An 18,287-nucleotide genomic window follows, 5' to 3' on the forward strand; every position below is an offset into this window, starting at 1 on the left:
AATACGTCTGAAATAATTGAATATAATAAAGGTTACTATATTTCAATTAGAATTATTTTATTTAATAAATACATTTATTATTATTATATATATATATATATATAAATAAATATATATATATATATATATATATATATAAATAAATATACACACACACACCCACACAATATAATTTTGTAAATAATTAATTTTTAAATATTATTTACTGTATTTGCATTTGACTTAATGTGCATACACACACAAAATAAAAAAATATATAAGATATTATTTTCAAGTTTTATTAGATATTATGAGCTTTATATTTATAAATGTATTCTTTTATATACAATTAGAAACAAAATATAAAAGCACATCGGTAAATATAAGTGTGTATGAGTTCACCTCTGAAACCGCACTCGTCTTCATCTGACATCATCATCATCATCAGTTCATTCTGGAGAGAGTGTCGTCCTGTGGTGCTAATAACCACTCGGTCTCACATCACAGAAGTAACGAGCGTTGATCATTAACACAGACGAGATCCCAGCATGTGGAACACACCAGAGCGACTGCGAGCGAACACTGAGTGTGTGGAGACGGTTGGGAACAGGAAGAGACGCTGGCAGGAGAACAGTTTCCCTTTCAGAGCGCAGCAGAACAACACGGCCTGCAGGAAGTGCTGTCTGCCCACACAGGAAATTCCTCAGGATGAGAGCGGCTTCCAGCGCAGGAAATTTCCCAACTGAAAGAGTGTGTGCATGCTTGGGTAAACACACACACTCTCTCACACTCATGCACACTCACATGCACGCACACACAGCAGTCATGTGTGGATGTAAATGCATGTAAACAGTTCTTCATGAGTGTGTGTGTGTGTGTGCATGAGTACATGTGAGGGTATGTGTGTGTGTGTGTTTGAGTTTGTGTGGGGCGTTAAGTGTGCGTGTGCATTTGAGTGTGTGCGTGTGTGCATGTGTGTGTGAGTGAGTGAGTGTGTGTGTGTGTGGGGCGTATGTGTGTGTGTGTACATTTGAGTGTGTGCATTTGTGTGTGTGTGTGTGAGTGTGTGCATGCGTGTATGTGTGTGTGTGCATGTGTGTGTGTGAATGCGTGTATGTGTGTGTGTGCATGTGTGTGTGTGAATGCGTGTATGTGTGTGTGTGCATGTGTGTGTGTGAGTGTGTGTGAGTGTACGCATGCGTGTATGTGTGTGTGTGTGCATGCATGCATGCGTGTGTGTGTGAGAGTGTGTGTGTGTGCATGCGTGTATGTGCATGCGTGTGTGTGTGTGTGTGTGTGCATGCGTGTGTGTGTGTGTGCATGTGAGTGTGTGCATGTGTGTGTGTGTGTGTGTGTGCATGTGAGTGTGTGCATGTGTGTGTGTGTGTGCATGTGTGTGAGTGCGAGTGTGTGCATGTGCGAGTGTGTGCATGTGTGTGTGAGTGTTTGATCATGTTTGTTTGTGAGAGTGCGTGTGTGTTTGTGAATGTTTAAGTGAGTGTGTGTGTGTGTGTGTGTGTGTGTGTGTGTAAGGAAATCAATCTCACATTTCACCACAAAAATCCCAAGGAAAAAAGGAATCTGTTTTGTGTAAAGAAAATGAAGTCTGTCTGCAGCACTAGCTCTGATTGTTCAGACATTTTTGCAGTTGCTTTTTCTTCATGACAAGACACACATCTCTCTGACAGAGCACTGAACGAATGAACGAAAGAAACCAGACACACACATTTGAGAGCCCGTCTTATTAGGAAAATGTGAAATGTTTGTTTGTTTAAATATTTAAATTTAATATACTGCTAGAATTAAAAAAATAAATAAATATAAGTTAATATTATTTAATAACACAGTAAATAAAGAAATATTTACTAGTATTTTTAAATATCAAAACATTAAAGTATATTTTTAAAAATATATATTTATAATTTCACTTATGATCATCGTCACGAAACATGCCACAACAACAAAAATGTAGACGGTCCTAATAATAGAAAATAAAAAAATAACAGATAGATATATAATAAAAAATAAAACTAAATGTCATGTGTATATATGAAATATTATAAATAGAATTTATTAAATATGTTTATACTTTAAATATACTTTTCTCTCTCTCTCTATCCGTTTTTTGATTTTGCTGTGAATTATGAGCTGATTCACTCTCACTGGACATGTCTGAACAGAGTTTGAGTTTCTATCCCATCACCCCCCACACTCTGTCTCACACACACACACACACACACACACACACTCTCTCACACACACACACACACACCTGTCTGTCTGTCATCAGTGTGACGAAATGATTCAGTAAATTTTCACGTGTTGTTTGAGGCTCGACGTTCAATCAGTGAATGATGAAACACAAACAGGCAGAACAAGAAGAACACACACACACACACACACACACACTTCCTCTACAGGAAACCAAGAAGCAGCATTTCTGCCCACTACACAATTTCCTTCTTTATGTTTTCTTCCTTCCTTCCCTCGGACAAATTCATCATGAATGTGAGACTGATGGAGGTTTGTTCTCGAGTCTCAGACTGCGCGCGCACACACACACACACACACACACACACACAGGACTGAGGCAATAACATGATTACACACACCCATCCATCCCTCCGCTGGAAAACAGGCGATTCGATCAGTGTCAGGAAAACAGAGCCGCCTCCAGCCAAGAGCTTCTCGGAAGTTCCTGTCATTTTTCCCTCCCTCCCTCCATCCCCCTCTCCCTCTCTCTCTCTCTTTAACTCCAGTCTAATGCAGGCAAGAGAGTATTCATCCCATTTCATAACTGCATAAAGAACGACTAACCTGAAGCTGCAGAAGTGTGAGAACAGAAACCCAACAGTTAGGGTCGAGGAAGTTTTGAAACTTGGATTTTTGAATGATGCATTTTGTATTTATATTATATAAATCATTTTGCACTTTGTGTGTGCAATTCTCAGAGGCGTGTTAAGTTTAAAAAATAAAAATAGGCAGAGTTTTGCAAATGTGTGTGAGCAGAAAAAACTATAATGTGCTAATTAAATATACATTTTAATTAATTAAGTAGTGTGGTGGCATATATATCTGCTTTACATTGACCTAAAAAAACAAAGCTAATATTATTCGACTCATTTGTGTGTGTTGTGATCGCAAAGACAGAGCAGACAGGAAGTGGAAATCAAAGCAATCTCTGGGTTTATAAGTAACTCAGCAGTCGTTTGCTTCCTCCTGTAACGGGTTAAATATTGATCAGATCCTGTTAGCATCACCCTGATCTGAGCGGGACGTGTCCAGACCTGCCTCACATTCACAGCGCTAACCGCTAACCACACACACATATATACACATACACAGTCAAACCGAGACTTATTCAGACAGCTTCAACACATTCTCTCAGTTTAAGGTGTGTAATGGATTCGGTTGAAGCTGTCAGATGTTACATGTAAGAACACAGATAGATAAAATGAGCAAGCAATGCTTCATTTGGTTCAGTCTGTGCTGTAAACAATCTCTCTCTCCGTCTCTCTATAAGCCAGCAGCTCTTCTCTCAGTGTGTGTGCAGTGTGTGTGCAGTGTGTGTGTGCAGTGTGTGTGCAGTGTGTGCTGGAGCAGCAGGTCTGTGGTGGGACTCGTGTCCTGATGCTTGGGTTTGTGTCGTGGCAGAAGAGCCGTCTGAAGCTGCCTCAGCTTGAGTGTGTTCAGTGACGTCAAACACAAGCAGTGCAGCACGCCGGAACACAGGTGTGTGTGTGTGTGTGTGTGTGTGTGTGTGTGTGTGACTCACGCAGGTGTGCAGGCAGTCTGCTCGGTTCCTCTTCTGTCCTGGCGTTAGCTGAAGAGGGCGGGGCATGGCCGGGGGAGGAAGTGGAATTTGGCAACGGGCTCGCAGACGGACTGAAAACACTCCTCTCCTGCTGAACACACACACACACACACGTTTGTTTCTGTGAATTGTAGAGACTTCCCATTGACTTGTATTACTTTTATACCAACCAAACAATATTTTCTATCTCCTAACCCTAAACCTACTCAGGTTAACTATTTCAGGTTTTACTATCCTTGTGGGGACATTTGGTCACACACACACACACACACACACACCAGATCAACTAGAACAAGCAAACAGTGTTGTTTTGCTCAGAATGAACACAGAGAGACACGTGAAGCTGTCCAACGACGCTCGGTGACCCCGCAGACAGGTCAAAGGTCACGCAGAGGTCATGAACTCACTATCTGATGAACATTATCCACCTGTTTTTACATTAGAGCGGGAACTCGAGTGTTCTGGTGTCATTCACATCCAACAATCAAATGGAAATAAGTATCATATTATTGTAAGTTATCATAATTGCACTTGTCTGCAGCACAAACAGTTTCAGCGCTGACAGCAAAATCAATAATAATATATTGCTGGTTATGAATATTAACAAATATCTTCTTGCTTTTTTCTATAGTGACTAATGAATATTAATTAATATTATTTAATATATTCTATTTATTTACTGTTAGAGCTGATGTGATTGCTATATTAATATATTAATTGATACTAATGAATATCTAATTATTTACATTTAGACACTAATGAAAATCAATATATACAAACAAATATCTAGTTGTTTTTTGACTAATGAATATAAATTAATAATAATAATTAGTAGTTGTTTATCTACTGCCGCTAATGAGTTAGGTCTATAATATTAGTATGATTATCTACTTATTTATCCATATAGGCTAATGAATATTAATTATTAGTATGATTATCTAGTTATCTATAGAGGCTAATGAATATTAATTATTAGTATGATTATCTAGTTATCTATAGAGGCTAATGAATATTAATTTTAGTATTATTATCTACTTATTTATCCATATAGGCTAATGAATATTAATTATTAGTATGATTATCTAGTTATCTATAGAGGCTAATGAATATTAATTATTAGTATGATTATCTAGTTATCTATAGAGGCTAATGAATATTAATTATTAGTATGATTATCTAGTTATCTATAGAGGCTAATGAATATTAATTTTAGTATTATTATCTACTTGTCTATAGACGCTAATGAATATTAATTAGTATGATTATATACTTATTTATCCATATAGGCTAATGAATATTAATTATTAGTATGATTATCTAGTTATCTATAGAGGCTAATGAATATTAATTTTAGTATTATTATCTACTTGTCTATAGACGCTAATGAATATTAATTATTAGTATGATTATATACTTATTTATCTATAGATGCTAAAGAATATTATTTTCAGTATTATTATCTACTTATCTATAGAGGCTAATGAATATTAATTTTAGTATTATTATCTACTTGTCTATAGACGCTAATGAATATTAATTAGTATGATTATATACTTATTTATCCATATAGGCTAATGAATATTAATTATTAGTATGATTATCTAGTTATCTATAGAGGCTAATGAATATTAATTTTAGTATTATTATCTACTTGTCTATAGACGCTAATGAATATTAATTATTAGTATGATTATATACTTATTTATCTATAGATGCTAAAGAATATTATTTTCAGTATTATTATCTACTTATCTATAGATGCTAATGAATATTAATTTCAGTATGATTATCTACTTATCTATAGAGGCTAATGAATATTAAGTCTCATAGAAAACAGCAGACTTCTGTATTGCACAATAGTGTGAATATGATTAATGCGAGTGCTGCTGATGATGCTCTGAGATCATGCTTGGCATTTGAGTGTTCTTCAGCCGCTGTGATTTCCCTTCTGACTTCCTGTCCAGTTTCCTGAAGATTTCCTCTCTGTCCATATAAGGGCTACGGTAGATTACGCACTAAGAACTGAAATTTCCAGGGTAAAGCCAGGGTAAATCATCATGTCCCTGTGCAAATGAAAGCATGCGAAATCAAAAGCGGTAAGACCGCAACTCGATCGGCTCATTTGCAGGCGGCTGTACTGAACAAAGCTGCTCTCCCCGAGCGTGCATGTCTCCACAACAGTCAGAAAGCTCTCGGCGGTCGCGAGAACTCCTGGAGACGGAGTGCAAAACATGCAAATCCCAAACAAATCAGGTGTGCATTATTAAAAACTCTCATTATTATTATAAGCATGAAATAATGGTCATCAGAAAGAGCAGCGATGAATACGACTGTTTTTAATGACGTAGGCCTAACATCTCATTTTTACGAGAAAATTATGTTTTTAAGGAGAAAATAACGATACATTATCTCACGAATGAGAAAATCTATAATGCCATTTTAACAAGAAAATATAATTTAATTGACACACTACCTGGCTATTATTATGAAAAATGTATATTGTTTTTAACTAAATAAAAAAACTTGCTATTATAAAAAAAAGTTGTTTAAATGGTTAAAATATAATTATAAACACTTATCGACAAATATAATTATATTGCACTTGTTGTGACATTATTACGAGAAAACATAGGCTATTGTTTGCATGACATTACATCTACTTATTAAGACATAATTAGAAAAATATAATAATATAGTAACAGGTTATGAACAAAAGAACTGTGGGGCGGGACCTGGTTCTGTGCATCAGTTGCTGATTGGATGTTGAGATGTGGGCGTGGCACTGAAGTGCACGCAGGGGCGGAGCTTAAGAGCACTAAATGATTGGAGAAGTCCTGCATACATCAGCAGACTAAAGTTTCACTATCCAGATATTAGGCTAGATGTTGATTAAACGCTACAAAGTCCAAACAATTAAAATATATATATATAATAATAATACTCATTAATGAATTGTTTACAATAAGACGCTGACAGTGTTAGTCCTGACTCCTGAACACTGTAGCCAGGTGTGACACATTAATACACGCACGCGCAACAGTGCAAAAGAAGCCACAGAAGGATGTGCTGCTCACTATTAAGATGCCATAAGGAAACTGCATTTTCTGCGAGGTCAAAGAGCAGCTGATAACAACTGCGTTCTGCTCGCTCCCTGTTACTAAATAACCAATGCACACGAATGTTATTGTGCTGCTGCTGGTTAAAGTCCTTCTGAACTTTCCTCACAGATGGATCCAGGGAACACATGAACCGTTTAAACGCCACGCGGATCACGTGCATCGCGCAAATGAAGTCACAACTCAACGCATCGATCGCAGCAACAGATGATCAGCGTCAAACGCGCGCATCCCATCTTCCGCGTTATCATTCTAGACAAGAGAGATGGACACGATTACCTTAATAATGACCTGCGAGGGGGACTCGGACATGTCTCGTTGTAATTCAGGAAGTTCTTCTGTTTCCACTTTCCTCTCCCTTGTTCTTCCGCGAAATAAAGCGCCTGGATGATGATACTGTTCCCCTCGCGACGCGCAGGCGATTTCAACGCGCTCGCGCATCCATTGGCCTCGCTTCAACTTCTCCGTGTTCTTGTTTGTAAACGCGCGAGCGAGCGCTACATTGCGGCAGCGCGATGGTTAACTCCTTCCTGGAAGCGTCGCTGGCAGCAGCGCGACGCAGCGCAGAACCTCATTGATCGGGACGCTTCACGGAGAAGTGACGTGAATTCCAGGCAGGGAGACGCGACGCAGGAAATCAGCGCGGTGGGCGTTTGCGTTCGTCAGGCGTGGATCGGAACAGCGGTCTTTTTGAACAGACACCGGATCAACGCGCCGCGTCAAATCGCGCCACAAGTGGAAGCTTTCATTCTGAGTGTTCAAAATATCGCATCGATTACCAAACATAGGCTGCCCCAGAAATGGTTTATTCTATTAAACACACACACACACACACACACACACGTATTATTTTTTTTTCCGTATTTTCCATATAAATGTATACTCATATATACATAATAACAAAAATGTTGCACATATCAAACTGCTGCGAAGTTCTTATTCCTTTTAAGTTGGATATACTTTTTAAATATATTTTAATATACATTTTAATTACTTCATTTTCTCATTCCAGTTGACTTAACGATGAATCACAATGAAATAAAATGAAAATGCAAGATTTTAAAACATTTTTGCAACTTCTCAGACTATGAGCGGCTCGTATTTAGATAAATGTGCGACACCTGCTGGACAATACTCGTATTACACACATTACTCTTGCAGATCACACCGGGACTAGTTGTCACACGTTTATATTTATTTATTTATTTATTTTATGTTTTATTTAGTGTTAACCTATAGTTTTAACACACACCTTAAATGTAAGACTACCAAAAAAAGCTACATTTCCAAACTTGTTACCCGCAAAAATAATTGTATTTAATGCCACAAGAACAAGATGAAAGACCTTTCAGTGTTTTCAGTTATTTCCAGAAATATAGTCACTTATAAATTGAAAATTGTATTTAAAAAAGCCAATTTTTATACACATGATTTTTGTCTATTAAAATAAATAATTGATAACATATTGTGCTTTTTTTTTCAAAATATCATTCTGCAAATAAAAATACACAAATCATACATCTCATTTTTCGATTAATATAGATTTCAAAATGCTATAATAATACTACAAATTGTGTAGACACAGTGACAAAACATGTATAACTGAATAAATCCTGGATAATATTTTGAAAGAAACTTTAATTTTGTCATTGATGCAAAAGCATGGTCACATTATATTCATAAATTGAATTACAGCGACATCTGGTGGCGCAAACGCGGCAACACACAAAAGCATTAATTCTTTTATTTAAAAAAACAAAAACAAAAAAAAACAATCATGTGATCTAAACATGGTGGCCTTCATTTTAAATTAAACACCTTTTAATAAACCACCGATGTGATTTGTACATGGCTGTAAACATACATCATTAATTTCTATGAGCTTATAATAAAATATGATAAGCTTGTTTTCCAGAACTGGTGACGTTTTTATTGTTTTGTTATCAATCTCTCACGTGACACTTAAGCTCCTCCCCCTCTGTTAAAGTTTCGTTTTCCTTTCCTCCCAGTCACTCCATAATAAACTCGGTTCTCCAGAACTGACTCGCTTCGACATGACGGAGGCGGCGATCGTTAAGAAGATCTGCGCTCATAACGGATCTATGGATTACGATGATTTAACGTCGTTATTCGGTCTGTACGACGAAGCCCTGGCCTCGGTCGTCGCTCGCAGTGAGTCGGTTGCGGTGGCGTTCGTGAACGGACAGAAGAAAGTGATCGTCCGGAGCAGAGTCCGTCTGTGTCGAGTCCAGAACTGTCCGGGATGCGCGAATCTGCATCTGTGCAAGTGGTTTCTGTTCGGTTCCTGCCGCTTCAACAGAGGACGGTGAGTGTGTTTACACTTTTAGCATATCAAACTGGTTGTTTTCAAACCGTATCGTCTTAGGAATCATATGATTCACACTGAATCAGATGACGAATCATTCAGATGATCCACGAGTCACTTTTGCTAATACTGTTCATGTGGTGGCCATATATTCAATATTTATTCAGTCTACATACAGTATTAATCTTTTGCAGTGCATCATGTGATGAAGAAACAAACCCATCCTAATGCTTACTAGTACCTGACATGTTTCCTCTTGCAGAAGAGGATGTCGCTTCAGTCATGATCTGCTCTCGGGTCAGAATGCATTAGTTCTGGCCGCTCACGGTCTGGACACACTGGACGTAAAGGAGCTGTGCATTCTGCTAATGCAGAGCGATAACTCTCTTCTGCCAGCGGTGAGTATTTCACACATTTCTGAACTTTTTCTCGCAATTTTGACATTTGTCTTGCAATTCTGACTTCTTTTCTCAGAATTTCAAGATATGAATTTCTATTGCGGAGAGAGAAAAAAAGTCAGAATTGCAACATAAACTCGAAATTGTGGGAAATAAACTGGCATGCAATTCTGACTTTTTCCAAGCTTTTTCTCACAATTGTGATGCTTTTTTTGTGCTATTTTGACTTATTTTCTAAAAACTGTTTGAATTGCGATATAAAATCACATTTCTGTCTTTTCTCGCGAATGCAACTTTATGCATTGCAATTCTGACTTCTCACAATTGCGAGTTACAGTCGAAGGATAATAAAACTCGCAACTTTGAGAAAAGTCAGAACTGCGTTTTCTCAGAATTGCGTGATAGAAACATTCCACTCTAAGTATAGAGTTTTGTGTTGAGCCTGAAAACGGTGCTTTGTTTCTCAGGTGTGTCATTCGTATAACAACGGCACGGGAGAATACGGCCGCTGTCAGGAAGACTGCAAGAGGCTCCACATCTGCGAGAAATACCTGCGAGGCTCCTGCGACTGCATTCGGGCTCATGACTTCTACGAGCCGCATCCGCTGAAGACGCTGCAGGACAGAGGCATCCCCGCCGAGCTCATGGCCATCATGAAGGACCTGTACACCAACATCGAAGTCCTGAGGCATCTTTCCAAGGCAGCTTCTGCTCCGAACGCTGCGGGACCGAACCCCAGAAGAGGCCCGAATGCACAGAACCGGAGACCGTCGAGCGGTTTTAACGCAGGCAGAGGACAAGAGGCTCAGAGACCAACACAAAATAACTCCGGTAAAGCATACGTGATTTTATATCAGCCGCTTCCACCACTGAATAAAATTTATTAACAGGTAATCGTGACTTTTTATTATTTCACAATTCTGACTTTTTCTTACAATTGTGTTACATTTTCTCAGAACTGTGTGATGTTAACTTTTGAATTGTGAGTTATAAAATCAGAAAAGTGAGAAATACATTTTTCTCGCAAATGCAAGTTTACATTTTTTCTCACAATTGTGACTTTCTTGCAAGTTTGACTCACAATTGCGAGTAAAAATTGGTGGGTATAAACTCGCAATTGCAAGAAAAAAAAGTCAGAATTGCATTTTCTCAGAATGCGTGATATAAAACGCAATTCTGACTTTCTGAACTTTTTTTTCACAATTGGGATATTTTTCTTGCAATTTTGACTTTTTGTTTATATCTCACAGTTTTTAGAAGTCAAAATTGCAACATGACTTCTTACATTTGCGAGTAGAATGGGGGATAATAAAACTCGCAATTGCAAGAAAAAATTTCAGATTTGTATTTTCTCAGAATGTTTTATATAAACTCATAATTGTGAGTTCTAAAGTCAGTATTGTTGACTTTTCTGAACTTTTTCTCGCAGTTGTGACTTTTTTTCTGCAATTCTGACTTCTTTTCTCAGAATTGTGAGATATAAACTTTGTATCTCACAATTTTGACTTTCTTGCAAGTTTGACACAACTGCGAGTAAGAATTGGTGGATATAAACTTGCAGTTGCGAGAAAAAAAGTCAGAATTGCATTTTCTCCGAATGTGTGACAAAACGATGGAAATAAACTCGCAATTCTGACTTTCTGGACTTTTTTTAACAATAGAGATATTTTGCAATTTTGACTTCAAAAAACTGCGAGATATAAACAAAAAAAGTCAGAATTGCGACAAACTCACATTTCTGACTTTTCTCGTGAATGCAAGTTTATGCATTGCAATTCTGACTTCTTATATTTGCGAGTAAAATTCTGAATTTTATTTTTTCAGAATGCGTGATATAAACTCACAATTGTGAGTTATAAAGTCAGTATTGTTGACTTTTCTGAACTTTTTCTCGCAATTGTGACATTTGTCTTGCAATTCTGACTTCTTTTCTTAGAATTTTGAGATATAAATTTCTATTGTGGAGAAAAAAAAGTCAGAATTACATTGCAACAAACTCGAAATTCTGACTTTTTTTTTGCAAATTTGACTTTCTTCTCACAATAGCAATTTTATATCTCACAATTCTGACTTTCTTTCAAGTTTGACGCACAATCAGAATGTGTGATATAAACTCGCAATTCTGACTTTTTCCAAGCTTTTTCTCACAATTTTTTTTTGCATTTTTGACTTCTTTTCTAAAAACTGTTAGATATAAACAAAAAAATCAGAATTGCGACAAATTCACATTTCTGAGTTTTCTCGCACATGCAAGTTTATGCATTGCGATTCTGACTTCTCACAATGGCGAGTTAGAATTGGGGGATAATAAAACTCGCAACTTTGAGAAAAGTCAGAATCACATTTTCTCCGAATTGCGTGATAGAAACATACAATTGTTAGTTATAAAGTCAGAACTGCGAGAAATAAACTCGCAATTATTACTTTTTTCAGAGTTTTGAGATAAATTTGAATTTGCGATTCATATAGTTAAAATTGGGGACACGCAATTCCGTGTTATAAAGTCCAGTTCTAAGAAGAAGAAAAAAAATATCACGCAATTTTGACTTTTTCTCAGAAATGCAAGTTTATATCTTGCAATTCTGAGAAAACTATTGTGAGATAAAAAGTTGCAATTAACTTTTTTTCATTTTATTCAGTGACAAAAATGGGATTCCATATGTTTTAAATACGAGAAATGCAATTTTAGGAAATATTCAGACGCTTACAGGCGTGTGTGTGTCTGCTCTTAGAGAAAACGGAGATCTGCATGTACTTCATCAAAGGACACTGCATACACGGCGGTAAGAACAGCATTACTCTGTGCTCGTGTGATTCACAGAGCTGTGTTTAGTTGAACGCAGCTGAACACCTGTGTTTCCAGTCGCATGTAGGAGGGAGCACTCCGTTCTGCCCTATAAATGGGAAATTAAAGAAGGATTGGAATGGAAGGCTCTTCCTGACAACGAAGCCATCGAGAAAGATTACTGCGATGCTACAAGAACATACAGGTGTGTGAAAGAAAGCACATGAAACACCCTACAGCATGCTCACACAATACGGTATCCCACTCACTGCACTTTAATCTCAAAAGTTCAACACTGGAATATACATACACACTGCATTTAATACAATAATCTACCTGCTAGCACTGGATACCTTCCAATGCACATCCATGACATTTTCTGTATCCAGTACAATATGTTGCACCTTAGCATATTATAGCATGTCTACATAAGGTAGAATTTGTACATACTGTGTGTTGCGTGTAATGTGTAGTGCTAACTGTATGTAAGGCAAGGCAAGATTATTTATATAGGACATTTCGTACACAATGGTAATTTAAAGTGCTTTGGATAAAATAAAGTTAAATAATCATGAACAAAAATAAAACAAGCAATTTAAAAACTTTGAAAAAGATTTTTTTAATGACTTGTTTAAAATAAGTTCTGGATGAGCTGCAGTTTAATGGTCTTTTTGGGAAGGCCGGTGAGGAGCCCATTACAATAGTCCACCCTGCTGGTGATAAAGGCATGAACTAGTTTCTCCAAGTCTTGACTGGAAACAAAACATCTAATTCTTGCAATGTTTTAGAGATTATAGTATGCTTCTTTAGTTGCTGCTTTGACATGACTACTGAAACTAAGCTCTGTCTCCAGAATCACACCAAGATTCCTGACTTGATTTTTAGTTGTTTGACCCCTAAAGTCAAGGTATGCATTCACCTTGAACACTTCATCTTTGTTTCCAAATGCAATGACTTCAGTTTTTTTTCTTGTTTAACTGAAGAAAGTTCTGGCACATCCAACTATTAATTTCACCAATGCATTGCAGGGTTGCCAACTCTCACTCATCTGGCGTGACACTCACGCTTGGACTTCAGCATGAGACTGATGCTGAAAGCGTGAGTGTCACACCAGATGCGTGAAAGTTGGCAACCCTGTCATTGGCAGAGGGAGTCAATGAGGCTGTAGTCATTTGGAGATAAGGCTAGGTAAATCTGGGTATCATCAGCATAGCTGTGATAGGTAATTTGGTTCTTTCTCATTATTTGACTTAGTGGAAGCATATACAGGCTAAACAAGAGCGGTGCAAGAATCAAGCCTTGTGGGACTCCACATGTCATGGACGTCCACTTAGACTTATGGTCTCCTAGACTCACATAATAGCCTCTCCCTTCTAAGTATGACCTGAACCATTTGAGTACCATCCCAGAAAGCCAGACCCAGTTTTCCAGTCTCTCTAGTAGTAAGTTATGATCGACAGTGTCAAACGCAGCACTGAGATCTAGCAATACCACCACCGATATTTTGTCAGAATCATAATTTAAGCGAATATCATTTATTATCTTAATGAGTGCTGTGATGGAGTCGAAAACCTGATTGAAAATTGTCCAGGTATCCATTTGAGTTAGTATTTGTTCAGCTGATTAAAAACTACCTTTTCTATAATTTTGCCTATAAATGGAAGATTGGATATTAGTCTGTAACTGCTCAAAATGTTGTTATCAAGATTGGTCTTTTTCAGGAGGGGCTTAACAACTGCAGTTTTTAGGGAGTTTGGAAATGTCCCAGAAAGAAGTGAGGCATTCACCACTTCTAAAAGCTCTGCTACTAAGCAGTTAGGCACACTTTTGAAAAAAGATGTGGGAAGTGTGTCAAGACAACAGGTTGACGATTTTAGGTGCTGCACAATTTCTTCCAAAATTTTGCTATCAATTGTTTTAAAAATAGACATAGTATCTTTTTGATATTTTGGCCGAATCTGTCTGACCCCTGCATTACTTGAGGATGTGCTAATCACCTTCCTGATATTGATGATCTTCTCAGACAAGAAGGATGCAAACTCACTGCATTTGCTGTCTGAGAGCATTTCACTGGGAATCTGACTTGGGGGGTTTGTCAGTCTCTCAACAGTGGCAAAAAGAGTACTTGTTTAAGAGTTAACTTGTTGAGTGTTAAGTTACTGTTTATAAAGTTTTATTTTCACATTAAAATCATGAAGGCTGTCTTTATAGATGCTATAGTGAATATCACCGGGGTTTTTTGTTGATATCTGCGGGCTTGCAGGGAATGAGTGAGAGAGTTTAGTCCCAACATACACCAATTCCTCCATTTTCTGTGAGAAGCACAGACGTGGAGATGCTGGAGAGAGGGATAATGTGTCTGGTGAGATGGGCTGTGTCTCTGGTGTTTCCGGTGGCTGTGATGTGTTGTCCTGACTTCCCTGGCTGTTTTCCAGAAAGTCATCCCTGGGTGCTGAATCTTGTAGCTGTTTTGATACATCACAGTCAGTCTGTGAGGAGCTCTGTGGGCAGGGCTCAGCAGGGATGGTGTCCATGAGCAGTGCTTGTTGTGTCTGCATGGTGTTATCAGTGTCCTTGTGGGATATGTCAACCACATGATGACTCGGACCCGGTGTGTGTGTGCTGAATGGATTGACACACTCTACTGAAGGATGACGGAGGGAGAAGTAGATATTGTCCTTAAACACTCTAGCACCAAGTTTGTTTGGGTGGAGGCCATCTGGTTTAAATAATTGTCTATGGCCCCAGAAAAGATTGAAGTTGTCGATGAAATTCACTTCTTTTATATTACAAGATCTTTGTAGCCTGAGTGTTTTGACGGTGTCTCTGTCCATCAAAGCTCTGGAATGAAGCCGGTTTATTTCGATACGATGACCCAAGGCTCTCAGATCGTGCGGCGTCTGTCCACGGTTTCCTCAGTGCTCCAGCCCTCCTTCATCCTGACCACCGAGTGGATTTGGTACTGGGAGGACGAGTATGGGAACTGGATCCAGTACGCTACTGCGGTAAGTGACGTTTTCCAGAACTTAACCATAGTTTTCAACATTTGATGTTGTGTTTTTCTCTTTATTGATCAGGAGGGGGGTCATAGATTATCGTCCATCTCCAGCGCTGAACTCGAGCAGAAGTATCAGGCCGATAACAACGCTGTGTTGGAGTTCACTGCGGGATCGCAGACATACGAGCTCAGCTTCGCAGGTAACATAAAAAATAACAACAACAACATTGTACATTTAATAGTCGTGCAATTATATGGTCGTCCGTTCATAACGACAGCCACTTGATTCATTTCTGAATGAATCAGCCGGTTTGAATGAATCGTTTAAACGAATCACTCATTAACACAGGAACCTGCTGCCACCTACTGGTCTTTTAATTGTCATATTTACATAACAGATCTAAACAAAATAAAAACAGTGCAAAATATTGTCAGTATCGCACACTCCCACGTACATTATACATATAACAGTCTTGAAGAAGCTTCATGTCGCCTTGATGCATCTAATATCTCTTCAGATATGATCCAGACAAACAAACGCTACACAACCAAAAAAGTTGTCAGACGTCGTCCCAAATTTGTGTCAGCGGCTGATGTTCGCACAATCAAGACAACGTAAGAAAACACTCCTCAATCTCTCTTGAACTCTCTGAACCCTGTACGACGGAAACAACTCTTCATGTCTGTTTTCAGTAAAAGGACGCCCAGTAATTTCAAGGCTCTGCCGGAGCACTGGGATAAAGCTCTGACTCCTGAAACCGGATACAAGGTGAGTGGAACCATTTATGGGTGACCTATTTCATAATTATGTTTATATTAAAACTGTGCTGTTTTACTCAGAGTGTGCCGCTGCAGAGCACGTCCACCGAATACATCAAAATCAAAGAACTGTTCAGTCGCACAATGGTCGGCTTCAGTATCCTGAAGATTGAGAGGATCCAGAACAAAGCATTATGGGAAGTTTATCAGTGGTAAGTCCACAAGACATGCACTCACCGGAACGTCCAGATCGATTACAGCACGTCTGACGGTTTGTGGCACTTTTAGGCAGAAAGACTTTATGAAAAAGAACAACGGAGGCCGAGACGTGACCGAGAAGCAGCTCTTCCACGGCACAGACAGCACACATTTAGATGCCATCTGCCACACCAACTTCGACTGGAGGATCTGTGGGACTCACGGCACGGCCTACGGGAAAGGTGGAGTTCAGATAAAGCAGTGAATGGGTGCCGTCAGCTGATAAAACATCGCAAGTTATCCACTGCACTCCAGTCCATTAGTTAACAACTGGAGAACACAAAACCTAAAACCTGAAACAAATCAAGCATTAAGGCGTTTTTAACTCAAAATATGAGTCTATAATCTATAATAACACTTCCTCCAGTGAAAAAGTGCATTTCCTGTTGTCTCTCACATCAGAATCCAGCCACATATTTGTTTAAAGCTGTTTAAACGCGGCTTGATCTGTGCAGATTTCTCTCCTGATTCAGACCAGAACACGTTTTCACCGGAGGAAGTGTTATGGTATTATAGATATAAAAATTTTAATGCTGGATTTTGTGTCAGATGTTAACTGATGGACTGGAGTGCTGTGGATTACTTGCGATGTTTTTATCCGCTCTCGTTCTGACGGCACCCATTCACTGCAGAGCATCCATTGATGAGACTCTGATGCACATCTCCAAATCTGATGAGAAACTGATGTTTTTGGTTGCGCTATGCCTTTAAACTCATATCTTGAGAGCCCAAAATGTGTCTTTTCGCAGGTAGCTACTTTGCCAGGGATGCCAAATACTCTCACAGCTACACCAGAGACTCGGGCGCTCGCTCCATGTTCGTGTGTCGCGTCCTGGTTGGCAGCTACACCAAAGGTGAATCCAGCTACCTCCGTCCTCCATCCAAAGACGGAGGAGACACCGTCTTCTACGACAGCTGTGTGAACGACGTCTTCGATCCGTCCATATTTGTAGTGTTTGAGAAGCACCAGATCTACCCCGAGTATCTGATTGAGTATAGCGACTCCAGCGGGTTTGATTCTCCAGCGAGGAGACATGTAGCAGCTCCTGTCACAGTCGCCTCCTACAATAATCCCTCCACAACCTCATCTTCTTCATTCTCCTCTCCCTCGTATACCTCATCCTCAAACACCTCCTACTATAAACCCTCCTCCACTGCATCATCCTCATACTCTGCCTCGTATATTTCATCCTTGAACGCCTCTTCCTTAAGTGCTTCCTCTTCCTCACAATCCCCTTACTCGTATTCCTCAACTACTCCAAAGTCTCCAAAGTCAGAGTGCATCATTTCCTGACCATATGATCAGGCGATCGCATTGTGAGCTTTAGAGGAAGCCAGTAGAAACTAAATACTGATAATCAAAAGTTAAACAAACATTACACACTAATCGAAAACGACATGCGAAAAGTGCAACAGATCTGCTCTTCTGTATTGTGACATGCATTTAAATGTAACAAAATGTTGGTTCTGTGCATCAGTTGCTGATTGGATGTTGAGATGTGGGCGTGGCTTTAAAAGTGTATGCAGATGAGCGTTAACTTGTAGGGGCGGGGCTTAAGAAGAGAAAATGACTGGAAGATTTTATTATTTAGTCAAAATGTAACATGAAATTTCATGCCAGCTTTGATGGGGGTGTGTGATTTGTCTTGATCTTAACTTGGATCTTTGTAATAATCTCAATATTTGAGTTACTTGTCACAATAAAGCTTGCCTGTATTTAAGGAAATTAAGATTTTCTTTTTCTCGTTTTTGTCATAATCCTCAAATATAGGCTACTTTTTCCTTATATATGTGAATTACTGATTGAAGTATCACTTTTGGTTTTGGTTTCCCAAACCTGTGTCCATCAGCAAT

General features: G+C 38.7%; 2 protein-coding genes across 5 annotated transcripts in view; one reads left to right on the forward strand and one right to left on the reverse strand.

Annotated features, from left to right (window-relative positions):
* Positions 1 to 7,641, reverse strand: part of LOC127956402 (transcription factor ETV6-like) — a 13,627-nt gene extending 5,986 nt beyond the window's left edge. Inside the window, exons 1-2 of one of the 4 annotated variants that reach the window (XR_008153554.1) lie at positions 7,189 to 7,610; positions 3,755 to 3,884 (exon numbers count right to left, since the gene is read on the reverse strand). Coding sequence is in view for 3 of the 4 variants with exons in the window: in XM_052554257.1 (XP_052410217.1) it covers positions 3,755 to 3,884; positions 7,189 to 7,350 (292 nt within the window). In the remaining variant the exon portion in view is untranslated. Of the gene's footprint in view, positions 1 to 381; positions 696 to 3,754; positions 3,885 to 7,188 lie in introns of those variants that run through there. The other 3 variants (XM_052554258.1, XM_052554257.1, XM_052554259.1) reach the window with 3 other exon arrangements.
* Positions 7,642 to 8,829: 1,188 nt separating this feature from the next.
* Positions 8,830 to 18,163, forward strand: LOC127956401 (protein mono-ADP-ribosyltransferase PARP12-like). Its single transcript, XM_052554255.1, has 12 exons — positions 8,830 to 9,235; positions 9,498 to 9,633; positions 10,101 to 10,464; positions 12,366 to 12,416; positions 12,497 to 12,623; positions 15,258 to 15,423; positions 15,496 to 15,616; positions 15,935 to 16,031; positions 16,110 to 16,185; positions 16,257 to 16,387; positions 16,464 to 16,615; positions 17,183 to 18,163. The coding sequence occupies exons 1-12, from the start codon at positions 8,964 to 8,966 to the stop codon at positions 17,725 to 17,727; spliced, it is 2,238 nt and encodes a 745-aa protein (XP_052410215.1). The 5' UTR covers positions 8,830 to 8,963; the 3' UTR covers positions 17,728 to 18,163.
* The last annotated feature ends 124 nt before the right edge of the window (positions 18,164 to 18,287 follow it).

This window comes from Carassius gibelio, chromosome B4 (assembly GCF_023724105.1).
Source record: "Carassius gibelio isolate Cgi1373 ecotype wild population from Czech Republic chromosome B4, carGib1.2-hapl.c, whole genome shotgun sequence".
Taxonomy (NCBI): domain Eukaryota; kingdom Metazoa; phylum Chordata; class Actinopteri; order Cypriniformes; family Cyprinidae; genus Carassius; species Carassius gibelio.

What these genes read in the sequence shown, in the direction of transcription:
- LOC127956401 (XM_052554255.1), top strand. Translation starts at nt 8,964, where the DNA reads ATGACGGAGGCGGCGATCGTTAAGAAGATCTGCGCTCATAACGGATCT. An exon ending in GATGCTACAAGAACATACAG is followed by an intron (nt 12,624 to 15,257) that starts GTGTGTGAAAGA and finishes TGTCCATCAAAG; the next exon opens with CTCTGGAATGAAGCCGGTTT. An exon ending in ATACGAGCTCAGCTTCGCAG is followed by an intron (nt 15,617 to 15,934) that starts GTAACATAAAAA and finishes ATATCTCTTCAG; the next exon opens with ATATGATCCAGACAAACAAA.